At 34.2% G+C, this 18212-nt stretch overlaps 1 protein-coding gene across 1 annotated transcript; it reads right to left on the bottom strand.

Moving 5' to 3' along the window:
* Positions 1 to 6061: 6061 nt before the first annotated feature.
* On the bottom strand, positions 6062 to 17075 carry LOC125654483 (uncharacterized). Its single transcript, XM_056145905.1, has 4 exons — positions 16950 to 17075; positions 9831 to 10247; positions 9463 to 9675; positions 6062 to 8097 (listed from the first exon to the last, which is right to left on the bottom strand). The coding sequence occupies exons 1-4, from the start codon at positions 17073 to 17075 to the stop codon at positions 7768 to 7770; spliced, it is 1086 nt and encodes a 361-aa protein (XP_056001880.1). The 3' UTR covers positions 6062 to 7767.
* Between the last annotated feature and the right edge of the window lie 1137 nt (positions 17076 to 18212).

Here is an 18212-nt window from a genome sequence, read left to right as displayed (position 1 = left end):
AGGTATGTGTATCTGAACCAGTGATGGACCAAGGTGGGTGGGTTCAAACCAGTGGCGAATCCAGAGCGGGTTGGTGTCAGAGGGTTGCCCCATCAGATATCTTGGTAACAGTTATAAATATTGCATTTTTAGGTGACCCCCATCAGACCTTTTTGTAAAAGTTATCAATAATGCATTTTGAGGATGGATATCCTCCCTATTGGATACCAAATTTACTTGTGGAACCCAACCACCAACCCCAACCTCTTATCCCCTTCAAAAATTTCTAGTTCACATCCAGTGAACTTTGACAGTGTGAAGTGCAATTTATTTACCACAAATCAAATAATTATTTTTCTTAAGGAGACCTGCTGACAGAAAATCCAAGGAGCTCAGCAAGCGATGTAGAATGCAGCATTATAACTCCAACGACTTAAGGGATTTATTTCGAAGATTGAGGGCTGACATCGGATGATGAATTTTATGGAGGTACAAATCCAATTAATCATCCTGTAACATGTCTGGAATTCTCAAGCAGACTCTTGCTGATTTTATAATCATAGAATAATCATATGATTATATAATTATATAATCAATAATATAATATTATAATAATATAGTATAATATAACATTATGATTATATGATTATATAATCATAGAAGATTTAATGTAGAATTGGAATGTTTTCAAATTATTTTTTCATGATTATCCAATCAAATTGCTATAATCATAAAAAAAATCCAATTGCACAATTTTTAGTACCACTTACAAACATATCAAAGAAAATGCGTAAAATAGTATTTTCGTGTGTATTTATGCAATAAAAAAAAACCATAAATCCTATTTGTGCATTATAATGTTTCTTTACAATCAATATAATGCACCTTCAATACTTGTAACAACTGTGACATGTTTGTTATGTGCCCGTCTATATAGACAAACCCTATAATGATATAATGTTTGCATTAACCCAACCCGTCTGTTAGCTTTTTGTGTCTGGGATCTCTTATGATCACCCGCTGTCCGTCTCCATCTGTCTGTAGTTGTTTTGTTTTTTTCTTCTTCATATTTTCGACTTCTCCTGAACCAGTGGGCCAATTTCAATCAACATGGCAACAAACACCCTTGGGTGAAAGGGATTCAAGTTTGTTCGAATGAAGAGCCGTGTCTCTTAAAATTAAATACAATAGTATGGTGGTGTCATTTAAATGTCTTATTCTCAGGAACCGCTGCACCAGAAAAAGTTCAAATTTACATTAAAGCTTTCTGTAGCCTCCGTGGCTGAGTGGTCAAAATCACATGACATCTCATCTCTGGTCGGTTCGAATCCTGCTCTCGCCGGTAAGTGCGAAAGTTTCCCAGTTTACATTCGGAAGGTCGGTTGTCTCTTCCCAGGTACATTACATCGGGGTTCTTCTTTTCGCCAATAAAACCTATGTGCCACCGGATAACGGAAAACAGCAACATAATCCAATTAAAGTTTTCTAACATAGTGTAGAAAACCACAATAGGGCATCAAAGTTTTACATGCAATTATAGAGAGAAAATATTCAACTATGGACAAAGGTGACTTAGATGAATGAGGTGGTCCATGCGTCTTTTGTTTTAATTATGTAAACGAATGAATATAATGGAAGTCTCATTTTGTTTGGTAGGTTATCTGTAAATTAACATATGATAAAACTTCACAAAGAGACAGAGGTACATCTCACTTCTTCAGGAACATGCTTATTGCCAGAGACTTTTTGAGCGTAAACGCGTATATGATTCCATTTTTAATGGAATATGCTGCATCATATTCCTAAAAGAATTTGCCGGGCATAATTTAGATGAAGAAGTAGAATTTCCAACATATTTTCACCAGAAAAGGGATTTGGATAAAGTATCCTAGGTGATTGATGTGTGTAAAACTATTGTTAAAATGTTTTTTTAGGACAGTGATGATTTTTGTCAAGAAATACGTGACATATTTCAAAACCTGGATCACGAAGAAAATCACCATATGATCAATGCAAATGATGATCGATTTCCCTGTCATTTTTTGTGAGAAATCTTTCTCCTATACAGTCAGCTTGAAATAGCATGAAGAAATCAAAGATCAGTCCAGCCAATGGAGAGGAAACCGAAAGTGAAAAATACTGAAGATCAGTTGTATACTGAGATGTGTTTTCTGTTTAATCTAACAGCTGTTGACATGGCAGATGGCTATAGATCCGTTCCATCTTGTAAATAAGTGCTTCCAACCTTTCATAAAACGCATAAAACCAAGTATGTTATTGGGTGCATCCATCTTACAACATTAAATGAGGATATTCTTCCTGAGCAGCAACGTGAAGGACTTATTCTAAATCGGTGTGTAAATATGCAAGGAGGAACAAACGAAAACATTACATCTGACGAATACTTAGAGATGCTCAATAGGGAAAGTAAACACATTGCAGAGAGAAATCAAACGAAAGAACGCATAATTTCCCACTCAAAGATATATCCACATTTAATTAATTATATGAAATATTTTGATATCATCTCAGAGCTGAAAGCAGGAAAGGGTTTACATAAATTGCCTGAATACAAGGCTGATGTTCACAAGGTAGCCAGAGCTCAGCTCATAGAAATTGAAGCTTTGAGAAACTAAACTGCACACAGCTTTCCACAGACAGAAATTCATTTCTGAATTGCTGCCAAGGGTTGTCAACAATGATTCGCAGACCTAAACCGATGCTACCATATGGACATTTATGTAATAAACGATTCTAATTATCAATAAATATGAAAGCCACACATATTTTTTGTTTGTTTGATGCTTTATATGGTATTGATTTCCCTGTTTCTGGTAACATATACCCTGTTTCCAAATGTGTGTGCAAAAAATATTCCTCTTTTAATTAAAAAAAGGTCTGCGTAATTTTCTCAATAAATATCACAACTTTATGTTCTAAAAAGATTTTGAAAATGGTAGCAAGTGCTAATATTTTTTGTAAATAAAAGCAAAATAACAATACTTGTGTTGCATAAGGGCATTTAGATAAAAAATGAAAGCAAATTGGTGATTTGAAATAAACTTACAGAAGACTTTAAATTAAATACCAACACATTGTATTGGCCAACATATTTCATTTCTATCATCACAAGCTTCCAACATTTCGTCACAATCACTTGTTAAGGAGTCACTGTTTACGTCACGTACTTCTCATTCACTGTGGTCCACTCTGTTGCGGTCACGTGAGCTGCATTTCTCAACGCACTCAATATTTACCAACAGTTTTTCTACTGGCAGTTTTTCACAATTTCGACATAGACATACATTAGCACAAACGTCACAACAAGTATGCAGATTACATTAATCATTGAGTTTACTTAGTTGTGGTTCCTCTAATAAATTACCCATTAATACATGCCTCTTACAAGCATCTGATTTAAACAGGATTTTTATTTCTGTGTCCACATTTGTCAGAAGATCCGAATTGTACAGCATCTTTCAACATACTCAATATTTTCCAACAGTTTTTGTACTGGCAGTTTTTCACAATTTCGACGTATGCATACATTAGCACTAACGCCACAACAAGTATGAATAATACTGTAAATTGTAGCTTATCTAGTTACCGTTATTATACTATTTACAACAGGGTCCCCTCAGATAACTTGCTGAAGATTTTAATTTATCAACAATGGATGCACATATATTCTATTTAGAAACGATTATAGACATAACAAGTTGCTGTCCTTTACAAAAGGACTGCAATACGTGAACCACAGGCATGTGTTTCTAATTGGAATAAGAACTTAATGTGAATCAAGGTATCCCCTAGAGACTCTAGTAGAGTTCTTATCCAATAGGAACTTAATATGAATCAAGGTGTCCCCTAGAGACTCTAGTAGAGTTTTTATCCAATAGGAACTTAATATGAATCAAGGTGTCCCCTAGAGACTCTAGTAGAGTTCTTATCCAATAGGAACTTAATGTGAATCAAGGTATCTCCTAGAGACTCTAGTAGAGTTCTTATCCAATAGGAAATTAATGTGAATCAAGGTGTCCCCTAGAGACTCTAGTAGAGTTTTTATCCAATAGGAACTTAATATGAATCAAGGTGTCCCCTAGAGACTCTAGTAGAGTTCTTATCCAATAGGAACTTAATATGAATCAAGGTGTCCCCTAGAGACTCTAGTAGAGTTTTTATCCAATAGGAACTTAATGTGAATTAAGGTATCCCCTAGAGACTCTAGTAGAGTTCTTATCCAATAGGAACTTAATATGAATCAAGGTGTCCCCTAGAGACTCTAGTAGAGTTTTTATCCAATAGGAACTTAATGTGAATCAAGGTATCCCCTAGAGACTCTAGTAGAGTTTTTATCCAATAGGAACTTAATATGAATCAAGGTGTCCCCTAGAGACTCTAGTAGAGTTCTTATCCAATAGGAACTTAATATGAATCAAGGTGTCCCCTAGAGACTCTAGTAGAGTTTTTATCCAATAGGAACTTAATGTGAATCAAGGTATCCCCTAGAGACTCTAGTAGAGTTCTTATCCAATAGGAACTTAATATGAATCAAGGTGTCCCCTAGAGACTCTAGTAGAGTTTTTATCCAATAGGAACTTAATGTGAATCAAGGTATCCCCTAGAGACTCTAGTAGAGTTCTTATCCAATAGGAACTTAATGTGAATCAAGGTATCCCCTAGAGACTCTAGTAGAGTTCTTATCCAATAGGAACTTAATGTGAATCAAGGTATCTCCTAGAGACTCTAGTAGAGTTCTTATCCAATAGGAACTTAATGTGAATCAAGGTGTCCCCTAGAGACTCTAGTAGAGTTTTTATCCAATAGGAACTTAATATGAATCAAGGTGTCCCCTAGAGACTCTAGTAGAGTTCTTATCCAATAGGAACTTAATATGAATCAAGGTGTCCCCTAGAGACTCTAGTAGAGTTTTTATCCAATAGGAACTTAATGTGAATCAAGGTATCCCCTAGAGACTCTAGTAGAGTTCTTATCCAATAGGAACTTAATATGAATCAAGGTGTCCCCTAGAGACTCTAGTAGAGTTTTTATCCAATAGGAACTTAATGTGAATCAAGGTATCCCCTAGAGACTCTAGTAGAGTTTTTATCCAATAGGAACTTAATGTGAATCAAGGTATCTCCTAGAGACTCTAGTAGAGTTCTTATCCAATAGGAACTTAATGTGAATCAAGGTGTCCCCTAGAGACTCTAGTAGAGTTTTTATCCAATAGGAACTTAATATGAATCAAGGTGTCCCCTAGAGACTCTAGTAGAGTTCTTATCCAATAGGAACTTAATATGAATCAAGGTGTCCCCTAGAGACTCTAGTAGAGTTTTTATCCAATAGGAACTTAATGTGAATCAAGGTATCCCCTAGAGACTCTAGTAGAGTTCTTATCCAATAGGAACTTAATGTGAATCAAGGTGTCCCCTAGAGACTCTAGTAGAGTTCTTATCCAATAGGAACTTAATGTGAATCAAGGTGTCCCCTAGAGACTCTAGTAGAGTTCTTATCCAATAGGAACTTAATGTGAATCAAGGTATCCCCTAGAGACTCTAGTAGAGTTCTTATCCAATAGGAACTTAATATGAATCAAGGTATCCCCTAGAGACTCTAGTAGAAACTTAATATGAATCAAGGTACCCCCTAGAGACTCTAGTAGAGTTTTTATCCAAAAATATACTTGTTGATCAAGTTTTAATTTGGAAATGCAGATTTGGTGCTTTTATTCATGTTTCTTGAAAATATACTGGAGATTAGATGATTTTCCCTACATAATATCATTAACTATAACTATGAACTTCAAAGAAATAGGCAATGATTCTAGTATATACTCATAACCTTGTGAGTTCAGCGATATTTCTATGAGCATTTTCAATTTACTTAACTGCTAATGTTTAGAAACTAAGGAACAGAGTAGCTTATTGTTGCTTTTCATTTCAATCGCTCAGTGCAATTTCTTCAATGATGTCAATTTTAAAATCTGAACAACATATTACCTCTACTGTTGAGCATTTGATGCAAACTGAAAGTATGTACACTACATAAATTAATAAATAAGACTAAATGAAATTAATTTTATTTTATTAAGAAAACTATTTATTTTTCTAAACTGTTTTTCAGAAACCATACAGAAAATATAAAAAAGTTAGTTTCTTTCTTTAAGAGCACCTTATACAACAAATATTTGACAAAAATGTGTAATGTGCGAACTATGGAAGACCTTGAAGGTTTTCCTTACAATGCTTTGTGAAACATAAAAACAGTAATCAACAAAATATAACTACTGTAACATTATATGATTTGTTTTGATTAAAGGTCATGGCTCTAAGCATTACAAAACTATTGCACATAAGAGCACCTTTAAAAAACGAAAAATATGACAAAAATATTACACAAAAGGATTGTGTGAACTCGTGTGAACTACACAATATCATCAAGATAATTTTTCTGATGGTTTATAAATCTGAAGAACCCTCTTTTCACTAATTAGTTGGGTTTTTTTAACTTTTGATGAAATTATATGGTATGAAAGTGTCAATATCAAGTTTATCTATTTCATATTCAACATAGGTACATGTAGCTGCCATTGCACCAAGGGATTACGAAATAAGGCAATGAAGTATTGATAAACAAAAACCTCTGTTTCTTAATTAAATGGGATAGAACGTGCAAATAAAGATTCGATTAAATCATCCAGGCGTAATGCCAAAAATGCTTGAATTGATTACAAATTGAGTAATATATTGTAGATTTCAATTTTCATTTTTGATGTGAGGGCAGGTTACTTAAAACAGCATTAAAAATACCATGGAATTAAAAATCTTTAGTGTGCAATGTATAAAGGGTTCTTAAATCAGTACATGGAAAAATCTGACGAAATTATACTTGTTCGATAAAAAGAGAAACGGCTGGTATCCTTGAGTTGGTTTTGAAAAAAATACTATGAAAACGTATGCTTGTGTGACTCTCCTTCATGTAAGAGCAGCTTTGTACATGAAAGCAATAAAGGATGACAAAGTTATTTTATATGCTTCAACAGTAAAAGGGTAATCTACACAAAATCTTAAAGTTACTATTTAATTGGTTTGTAAACATTTATAGATTACTGTGTGATAAAATGCAAGTAGATTTGAATTTGTTATGGTTAAATAATGGCTAATTATTGAGTTGTTCTTAAACAAAGGAATTCTGAGAGCTTTTGTTCAAACAGCTTTCTTGAATACAAAAAAAAAGATATATAACAATTAAAAAAACTTAATATGTTAAGATTAAACATGCACATTTAAAAAAAAAACATGGTAAAACTAGTTGTCACTTTGGTAATTAAACATTAAACCATTTTTTGACAAAATCTGACTAGAAAGGCAAATGACTAGGACTTTTGTCTATGCAACTCTTTTGCATATACAAGCAATAAATGAAAAAAAGATTCCAAGTAACAAAAACTTGTGTGAACTACACAAAACAATGGGGAAAAAAACAATAAAGATCCCCTTCATAATGGTTTACAAATCAAGTAAACCAGTTTAGGACAAAATCATTTATACAAACAAGAAACAGTGTGTACTACACTGAATGGAAAAGATACTGGTTACATTGGTTGCAATAGAGTTGAATGTTCATGCAACTCTTTTGCAGGTCAATTGTTTAATAGTGTTATTTATCATGTGAAACTTGATGTCAACTGGAATAATTTCAAAGAATTTGACGAGAAGCTCAGTTTGGTCATTGGTGGAAGGAAGTGCGAATCCTCTTGAAATGAAGAGCTTTTCAATCTGCGGCTTACATATTGCCACTTTCTGGGGGGGGGGTGTTAGATTCCTCTACTTCAATCATTACTGTAGCACGCAAGTAGTTATTACATGCACTTTCACCATAATTTCTTCCACAGTTTTTGCAGTTCATGATACGACTACCAGAATTGGATTCTACTGGGGTAAGTTTGGTGTTGTTACATGAAGGTGTAGGACAGGCAAGGTAGGGATCAACATCAAACACAGCTGTGATTGTTCCACTATTAAAATCCACAGTTGGAGTGTCTCCCCAGTTTTCATCAGTGTCCACATCTTCATTATCAGACACCAGCAGCAAGTTTTCATCATTAGCAAGTTTCTACAATTTAACAAAAGTGAGAAATATCAGAAAAATTTACATAGTGGTTACAGATTTTTTTGTGTGTGTGTTACCTTTTCTTGTCTTTTGATGCTCTCTTAAATGATTACAAATGATTACAGATTATAACAAGAGGCCCAAGGGCCTTAACGGTCACCTGAGAATACACAATATTTTAGAGGATCCACAAAAGTATCAAATAAAACTCATGGGGAGAGAAGATTTTCAAAGAAATAATGCATTTTCAGTATATAATCAATAGAGCCCTGCCCTTACACCCAAGACCCAGGGACCATAAATATCACAATTTTAGAAGCATCCTTGCTCATCATAACTAAGTACTTACTCTATCTGCTAAATATCCAGGAGCCGAGAAGATTTTCAAAGAAATAATGCATTTTCACTATAAGATCAATAGAGCCCCACCCTAGCACCAGAACCCTCGACCCAGGGGCCATGAATTTCACAATTTTGAAAGAGGCATCCTTGCTCATCATAGCCCTACTATTGGCTTGTCTACTTAATATCCAGGAGCAGAGAAGAGGGTTTTCAAAGAAATAATGCATTTTCGCTAAATGATCAATAGAGCCCCGCCCTAGCACCAGAACCCATGACCCTGGGGCTATGAATTTCACAATTTTGAAAGAGGCATCCTTGATCATCAGAACCATGCTATTGGTTTGTCTACTTAATATCCAGGAGCAGAGAAGAAGATTTTCAAAGAAATAATGCATTTTCACTAAATGATCAATAGAGCTCCCCCCCCCCCCTAGCACCAGAACCCCTGACACAGGGGCCATGAATTTCACAATTTTGAAAGAAGCATCCTTGCTCATCATTACCATAATATTAGTTTGTCTACTTAATATCCAGGAGCAGAGAAGAAGATTTTTAAAGAATTTCTGCATTTTCACTATATGATCAATAGAGTCCCACCCTAACACAAGAACCCCTGACCCAGGAGCCATGAATTTCACAATTTTGGAAGACGACTCAATGCTCATTATAATCATGCCCACAGTTTGACTGATTGATGTCCAGGAGTAAAGAAGAAGATTTTTTAAAATTGCACTCATTTTGATGGTTTTTGCCCCAACCCAGGGGGACAGGGATCACGAATTTCACAATTTTTGTTCCCCTCCACCCTTAGATGCTCTATGCCAAAATTGGTTGAAATTGGTTCAGTGGTTTCAGGGAAGAAGCTGAAAATGTTCAAATGTAAACGCAAGACGTACACCCGCACGACGAACGACAACGGACAAAAACAGATAGCAATAGGTCACCTGAGTGATTCAGGTGACCTAAAAATAGAATAAACATTTTTCATAGAATTATCCCATTGATTATATATGTATAACAACAAACCTCGCACTGGGATGATCTTGTAGTGGTTAACCTTTTCTGCTCGTTGAACAAACACACCCTGCATTTTGTAATCTGCACACATTCTCCCTTTTCAATAGTATTTACCATTGAGTCCCACACTGCAACTGTTGCATGTCTATCAATATCCTTCAGAATTACCTCTTGGAATTTTACATCATTTTGCTCAACCCTTTTCTTGCTTGCTGGTGACAACTGAAATAAAAATAAAAAAATTGGAGAATCCAAACAGGTTTTTTATGCTTTATTGATTCATATTTCTAAATTATATTAATGCATTTAATGACACGATTAAAGTAGACTACTTTAAAATCTAAATAATATATTTCCAATCTTTAAATATATAGTACCTTAACAACTTTTCCCTTGATTGTAAGTAGTGTTTTCACAGGTGAAGCTAGTGCAGCTTTTAAGGTCATTGTTTGTCCAGCAAGGGTTGGTACTTCACTCTTAACATCATCAGGGATAGAGAATGGTCTTGCAATTCCCACATCTGTTTTGCTTGTAACAGCTATAAAATTTTGCTTCACAAGAACATTCATTAGAACTACAGCCATTCCCTTAATAAATTTGTTTCTTTTGTTTGGATCATACACTGTTACAGATACTGCAGCAGTTTCATCAGCAATGATTGCAAAGAATTTATCTTTGTATCGGGCATTTTGTGATTTTTCTATGTCACTGACATCTAGCACAACTCCTCTCACTGAAGGGGATGGTGGCAGATCTTTAACATCTTTGTCTTTAATATCCTTTATTTTCAGCATCTGCAATTTTCACAATATTGTATCATAATTACATATCAAACATTTTGCATCTATATTTTTTTCATTTTCTTAATGTCATAATTTTCTTTTTGAATATGCATGCAATGTTAGGCTTCTTTGCAATAATCTACACAATCATTTGTATTCATATTTTGAAAAAAAATAATTTGTTATATCTTAGGTCATCATGATCATTGACAGGCATTTTTAAAGTAAATTCTCAACAATTGCTTTGATTTATCAATACTGTTGCAGTGTACAATTAAGTGCTTCTTGTAGGTATTTTCTCTTTTCATATTCAATTTATCAAACAATCCCCTTATATTGTCATTGTCATATTGTTATGTTATGAAATAATGTTAATATTATTTTAAGACAAGATCAAGCAAGCTGAAATGAGCAAAAAAGATGTAATACTGGTACTGTTGCATAAAGAAAGAAAGTTCAATGAATGTCTTTAAAGTCTTATAAATATGCATGTTTTTAAAACTAAACAGGGATAAATCAATAAATCTAATACTTTTTTGTACAAAAGTTCTCAATATGCAGGGAGACAACTTGGACATATATACAAATATAACATTAAATGGCTTATTACTTTGTCAAAGAACTTAGTCTTGTATATTCCTCCAAAGCTTTGAGAGGGGGTGCAACTTTCCGAGAATTAAATGCCAGTAAATATAAACCAGACAGTTTTTTAATTCTGCTTAAAACAACATAAGTCATTCCATTTTCAAAAACATTGTTACCAATTGAAATAACTGCTTGTGATAAAGATGCACCTTGCACTTTATGGATTGTAGTTGACCATGCTTGAATAAGAGGAAATTGCTCTCTAACAAGTATTCTTCCATTGTAATAAAATTCTTGACATAAAGGTTCAATAGCTATTGCATTATTATGTTCAACCCTTTTAAGAATACCTCCAATATGTGGGTCATCAAATTTTACATATATTAAGTTAACTTCTCCAGTCATTTCTTGGTGCATTTCTATTGACTCTACATATCCAAGAGCTCCATTTACTAAACCTTTTGATGTATATATATTTTTTATTAACATAACCCTTGTCCCAGTAGATATTTGTAACTGGCATGGTAACCCACCTGCATTTCTATCATCTACAGGGATATCATCATCAGAGATGGGACCCTTTTTTTCTATGTCATCTTGAGAATAATAATGTTTAGCTTTCACTTCAATACATTTTCGACTTAACAACACTTGCATCTTGTTGTTATGTTCTTGAACTTCTTTCAGTGTAGGAAATAAATGAAGTAGGGATGAAATATCTGTTTGCGGGGGTTGAATTAACCTTGACTGTAAAATCTTGAGATCATCTTCACTCAGTAAACCAACCCTAGCTCGATTTAGAATTGAAGCATATGTAACATCTTCAGATTGTCGTACATTTTCTTTGAGAATGAAAGGCTTAAAAGTTGACCATAGAATTGAATTTTCAAAGGCATATTTGCCTTTAACAGGTCTCAACTGAAGGAAATCCCCTATGATAATAACATTTAAATTTCCAAATGGTTTATCATTATCTTTAATTGAAGTTAGTCTTCTATGAATGTATTCAAAAGTTTTTGCACTAACCATTGAAATTTCATCAATGATGAGTGTATGAACATATGAATAAATGAATCTTAATTTCTTCAAACTTTTCCCAGATAATTCATAAAAATTGGGTTCATTTCCATGTTGCACTGGTAAATACAGTGCACTATGTATTGTGATTCCCAAGATATTTCTAGCTGCTGTTCCAGTTGAAGCACATACCATTACTGGGGATTTTCCACAAACAATTGGGCAACAGCAGTTTAACCAGTCAATTATCGGTCTTGTGAGATAACTTTTTCCAACTCCTGCTCCACCACTAATAAACATGCAAAGTTGCTGATAATTATCCCTGTTTTTATAATGGTTAAAATGTACCGCATTACAGTTTTTTGACACCTTGTTAACCTTGCTATTCTGCTTTGTATCTCATCAAAAGATATAGATGATGAACTTATTTCATTGATATGCAGCTCATCACTATTATCACAACTAAGTTCACTTTGTAATTCACTACTCATGAAAATCTACATCATCCAAGTTATTGGGGTGTGATATAGATAATGAGGGATCTTCCAAAAGACAGCCATCATCAACATGTACATGTTCACTAGTAGATGGGGCAATAAAAGCCTCCATCTCTTTTACAGAACATTGAATAAAACGAACTGCATTTTCAATTTCATCTACTAGCGTTGCTGATTCTAAAAAGTCTAATTGCATGTTCTGTCTTTTAGCAATAAATGCATCTCTTGCGGTGCTATATTTTGATGTCTGATTTCTTTGTATAAGTTCTTCCTCATTTTGATGGGGTAAAAAGCACATCAAGAGACTGTAAAAGTAATCATCAGATGACAATGGCAACTTTGGGAGGCGAATTATCAAGGCTTTTAATCTCTTACGCATTATGACATGTTGAAATGGAGGCTTTAACCTTATACGTGGTTGCTTACTTGAAGAAGCTACAGATATATCAACATCTTTGTCTGCACACTTAACGTACCATTGTGAAAATTCAAATAAACATAGATTAAAAAGTTAATTTGGACGTGCATGATAATAGTCTATCACATTGTTGTAAAATATGTCTGTACTTGTATCATCTAGTTCCTCTCGCTCTTGTTTTGACTTCAGTACACGGAACCTCTTTTCTGGTGGTTTTGTATTTAGTGTCTGAACTGATCTTGAGCTAATAATCAAATTTAAATCTGGAAGAAGCCTATATGCTGCTTCTTCAGCACTTAGCTTTCTTGACTTTAACACACAATATCCAATTTTTAGCATTCTAGAACACTGAGACAAAACAGTCATTTGATTTAAGTTGTTAATGACTTTTGACAATTCAAATTTTAAATTTTCGGGTTCTGCTTTACATAAATAAGCACAGACATAATAAGCAGCTGATTCACAATTACCTATTACTTGTATGTCCATATTAGCTTGCCAATGATTCAGAATAATAGGGTTAAAAGCATTAACATAACAATCATCAGCAGTGCGTTCAGTTTCATAAAACTTGCCTTTGATAACATTTGATTGTAAATCCACATTACTCAAAATGCATGTTTCCTTCATTTCTCTGAATGGAAAACCAAAGCGACATCGGCCAGTTTTTCTCAAACAGTAGTCAGAATGACGATGAGTTTGAAATTTTGAAGCATACCGACTTGTGCTGTGTTTTGTGCTTATTACGTCATTGATATACTTTACAAGCCTTTCATGGTCACTAAATATTTCTGAAAAATTTTCAATCCAAAAGAAGATATGATAATGTGGGCTTCCGCGGTTTTGGAACTCTACACGTGCGAAATAATCGACTACTTTTCCTAAAGGCATTAGAGGACCAAGAATAACATCTTTCAGTAGTATCCTAAAGCGCCGTTGAAAATGAAGTGCTGTCAAAACTGGGTCATTTTTCACCAACTGTAAACAGTTTGTCATGTTACATGCTCTATCATAGCTGCAACATTGCAGGCACATGATCAAATCAGGCCAATGCATGTCATTTGCTGATAATGTTACAAATAAGCTAGGAGGTCCAAGACATTTAAACATTGCCAATAAATTTAATAAATTATTTTTCCAATAGGCAGCTGTTCCTTTCATAAATTTCATAAACATGTAAGAGTTTTGTAATAAATCAGGATTACTTGAAATATCATTTACATCTGCTGCTGTTAGCAACCCAGTGCTTTTTCTCATTCTCATGTGAATACTAACAGCATTTAATAATCTTTCCTTTTCATAATAATTTACTGCATGCAGTAAATAGGAAATATCTTTTCTGAATCTACCATCCTTATAATACATCCTACACTTAAAATACTTGGAAGCAGTTAATTTTGCAAGTCTTTCATGACCAAATCCATTAACACCAAGTGGAAACAAATGAGGGAATGCCATTTCTTCACCTTTCGGAGTGTCGTATGCATTTAATGGAGTAGACCTGCATCTTTTCAATGATAAATGAGGAATATCACTATTCAACAAAGTCTCAATGTCAATGTGTGGTATCACATAATCTGATGGTATTACAGCATACTCTTCATAAGTGTTATTGGTGACAGCTAGTTCATTTTCAATGTTTATATCTTCGGGAATATGGTCAAAATTTAAAGATATGTTGGCATATATTTGATTATTTGCTTTTAACCACAACAATGCTTGTAATAGTTTTTCCTTTCTTACTAGGTGAGTTGGTTTTAATACATTGTTATTCTCATATGATACTGTGATGACATTTGAATTTTTAAAGGTTTGAGGAAGTACCGAAACTTGATTTTGTAAGTCTATTGGAAAATCAATTGCCAGTCCCTTTTCTGCTAATTGTCCGCCTGGTAAAATCACCACTGTCATAAACGCCTGAATTTTACAAAGAAGTCTTTTTTCCATGTAAGTTAGGTTTTTGAGATAAAAAGGGATATTTCCTGGGTCTAAAGCATTTAGTATACTGTTGAATGGAGGTATTTCATTTTTTTTTAATTTGACTATGACAAAAGGAACAAACAATGCTACCAGCATTTATTTTATAATCTTGGGTAAGTTGAAAATCGCCCTTAAGTTTGTGGACCTGGTCACAATATAAAATTCTATCACAACTTGAACAAATAAAGGACGGGGTCTGTTTAATCTCCCTGAAAACAATTTCAGAAATGGAATTCTTTGATAGATTTAGCATTTGTTCAGAACTATTTTCATACATTGTGTTAACTTCCACACATTCAGAAACTAATGTGTTGTTTTCATCAAAGTTTGCATTTAGTATAGCAAATCTTGGTACATCTCCAAGCACACTGGAATTAACAACAGATGCTGAATTATTGCAAATGCTTTTATTTTTGGTGTAATATCCTCTCCGTTTCCTACGTTTAAATTCAGCAGGACAACAATAACTATGTTCCATTAAAGATCTATTCAAATGATTATTTAATTGTATATTTTCACCAAGCCTTTCATGTTCTAGAGTTACAGCTGTTGTTAAATTTACATGTTGTATGAAATCATGCAACCTTCTTTCACTTTTGAAATAACTTTCAACAAGACATTCTTCATCCGTATTTTTTTTGCTCAAAACAATTGCAATTTAATGAACTTTCACTTCTTTGTGAAAAAAACTGGAATGAATTTAATGAAATGGTATCTTCTTCACTGACATTACTTGTATTATAATTATGTATTGGTGTACCTGGTGTCTGGTCCAAGAACCCCATATAGTTTCTGTTTTCTGACCGGTTGTGTTCTAATGATGATGGTCTTTGATGGTTGAATAAAACAGGAGAAATATTATAAATAGATCCTGTGTATTCACTTGTTAAATATGCCAGTAAAGAATAGAAATCAGAAAACTCTAATAGAACAGCAGTACCAAAGGGATTGTGTTGACCAAACATATTTCTGCTATGAGAATCAAACACAAAATAATGTCCATTGTTTCTGTTAAAATTAATTGCAATACTCAGCTGTTGGAATGTTGCAAGTAAATGATCTGAAACGTAAAACCCTGTTTCTAAAGCATCCATTAAGTTTGTTGCACCTACATCATGTGCCAGATTATTTTCACCTACAACACCAAAAAGTATGTCAGAATGTGTTATAGCATTCAAAGCTACCCCAGCTACTAGAACGGTGTTGGGCATTTCAAAGTGTGCAAGATACGCATTCTCCCTATGTCCCAAATCTCTAATTATACTGTCATAAAGGTCATCTCCTCGAATTAAAATATTGTCAATATCCCCAGAAGAAAAATTGCAAGTTGAATCGTATGTGAAAAAGAATGCTAAGGCAAAGAATGCAATAGCAGTGCATTGTGAGCCACCATGAAAAAATCTAGGACTACCTTGATGCAATGATCCCTGTATAGTTCGTACGAGCGACATTCTTAATAATTCTCTTAAGTATAATATCTCTGCAACAGACACACAGTATCTCTTACTCAACAAAAGCTGTGAGAATTCTTTACATTTTTCACTCCTGAAAAGCTCAAATTCTATAAAGTCCTACTTACTGTTGACATCTTTGCGCCTTTCCTCAACATGTGCTCTGTGCTCATTGGAATCCGAGTCGTTTCGTCCCAATTACTTGTTCGCGCTAGGTGGTTTTGTCCCCTTTCCCTGTTCAACCCACGAGGTCTTCAACATACAGTGTACTTGATGTAAGCAACAGGCGTTTGATCAGTCGATGTTTAATTTAACAGATGCACTTTAATTAAATTCAATAATAAGTAGCCGATCAATTACCAAATGATATTATTTCCGATTTTAAGGACATTTAAAGACATTATTTTTTTCTTCAAAAATCTTGAAAATAAAAACTTCATTTATGTAAGTAAAATAAGTTTTATTCCAACAATCTCTATCTTTTCCCTGAAACTTTGAACAAAGAAGATATACTTTATTAAAAACTAAACGTAATGAAATAGGTACATGATATCACTGAATAGATCGATTTGGATACATTAAAAACCCTCCCCCATGGCACACACGCACAAATACAGCAAAAAACATTAGCGATTTATCATAAATAACTTCCAAAATCCATACACGCAAAAATCTGACACCTTTAATTAATAATATAGGTATATTTGGGACAAAGCGGCGAAACCTCTGAGGGCGAACATGTATTGGGGGCGAAGCCACCCGTTACCTGCTCATTGTTTTGTATTGAATCCCGATCCCGATCAATAAGTTCCCCAATCGGCAATACTCGACTGTCTCCGCTACGCTCCGCATATCCATTGAGCATGCGCACACTCAGTTTTCTCCAGTGCATCCGGTTTAACCTCGCTTATATATTTTCTGCGTGGACCTCAGGGTCCACGCAATAACCTAATTGAAAATTCTCTACGTTAATACATCACTGATTGGTGAGCACGGAGTTATCACGCGGCTTCTTTCAAACTAACAATCAAACGGCAATGGTTTCATCAGCCAAGTCACATCAAAGCAACCGTGGTGCTTTGAACTTGAAACAACAGCGTTACATATAACACATGCAGCAAGCGTTGCTTATAACCAGTATTGAATCCCAAAGCGACCAAAGTTAATTTACTAAATCATATCAAGGAACATATATTGACAATGTTAAGCATATCGCATAGCAATGGTGACTTACTAACACTGTCAAACTATTAGGTCTATACACAAACTATCTAATACCTTCAACTTTGATCTCACCGATGTTAACGCAACAATCGTCGTCATACTATCTCACAGCTGCTAGTTCGCACCGTATTTATAAGGTTTTACCACGTGACCATTGTGTGATCATTTCGGCAGTACCTCGGGTGTTTTCCATCATATACATTTGTATTCCATCGGACATTATCGTATGACCCATACCAGTACACAAAAATCCGTTGCATTACATTCATATTTAAGTTTAGTTAGTTGTGGTTCCTCTAGTAAAGTACCCATAAATACTTGCCTCCTACAAGTATCTGATTTAAACAAGATTTCTATTGCTGTGTCCACATTTCTCAGATGATAAGAATTGTAGAGCATGATGACAGCTGATGATAAGAATTGTACAGCATGATGACAACTGATGATAAGAATTGTACAGCATGATGACAACTGATAATACGAATTGTAGAGCATGACGAGAACTGATGATAATAATTGTAGAGCATGGTGATAACTGATGATAAGAATTGTAGAGCATGGTGATAACTGATGATAATAATTGTACAGCATGATGACAACTGATAATACGAATTTTAGAGCATGACGAGAACTGATCATAATAACTGTAGAGCATGGTGATAACTGATGATAAGAATTGTACAGCATGATGACAGCTGATGATAATAATTGTACAGCATGATGACAACTGATGATAATAATTGTACAGCATGATGACAACTGATGATAAGAATTGTACAGCATGATGACAGCTGATGATAATAAT

The sequence above is a fragment of the Ostrea edulis genome, chromosome 7 (assembly GCF_947568905.1).
Source record: "Ostrea edulis chromosome 7, xbOstEdul1.1, whole genome shotgun sequence".
Lineage (NCBI taxonomy): Eukaryota > Metazoa > Mollusca > Bivalvia > Ostreida > Ostreidae > Ostrea > Ostrea edulis.
Note: the sequence above shows the minus strand (reverse complement) of the source record. Positions and strands in the feature narration are given on the sequence as shown.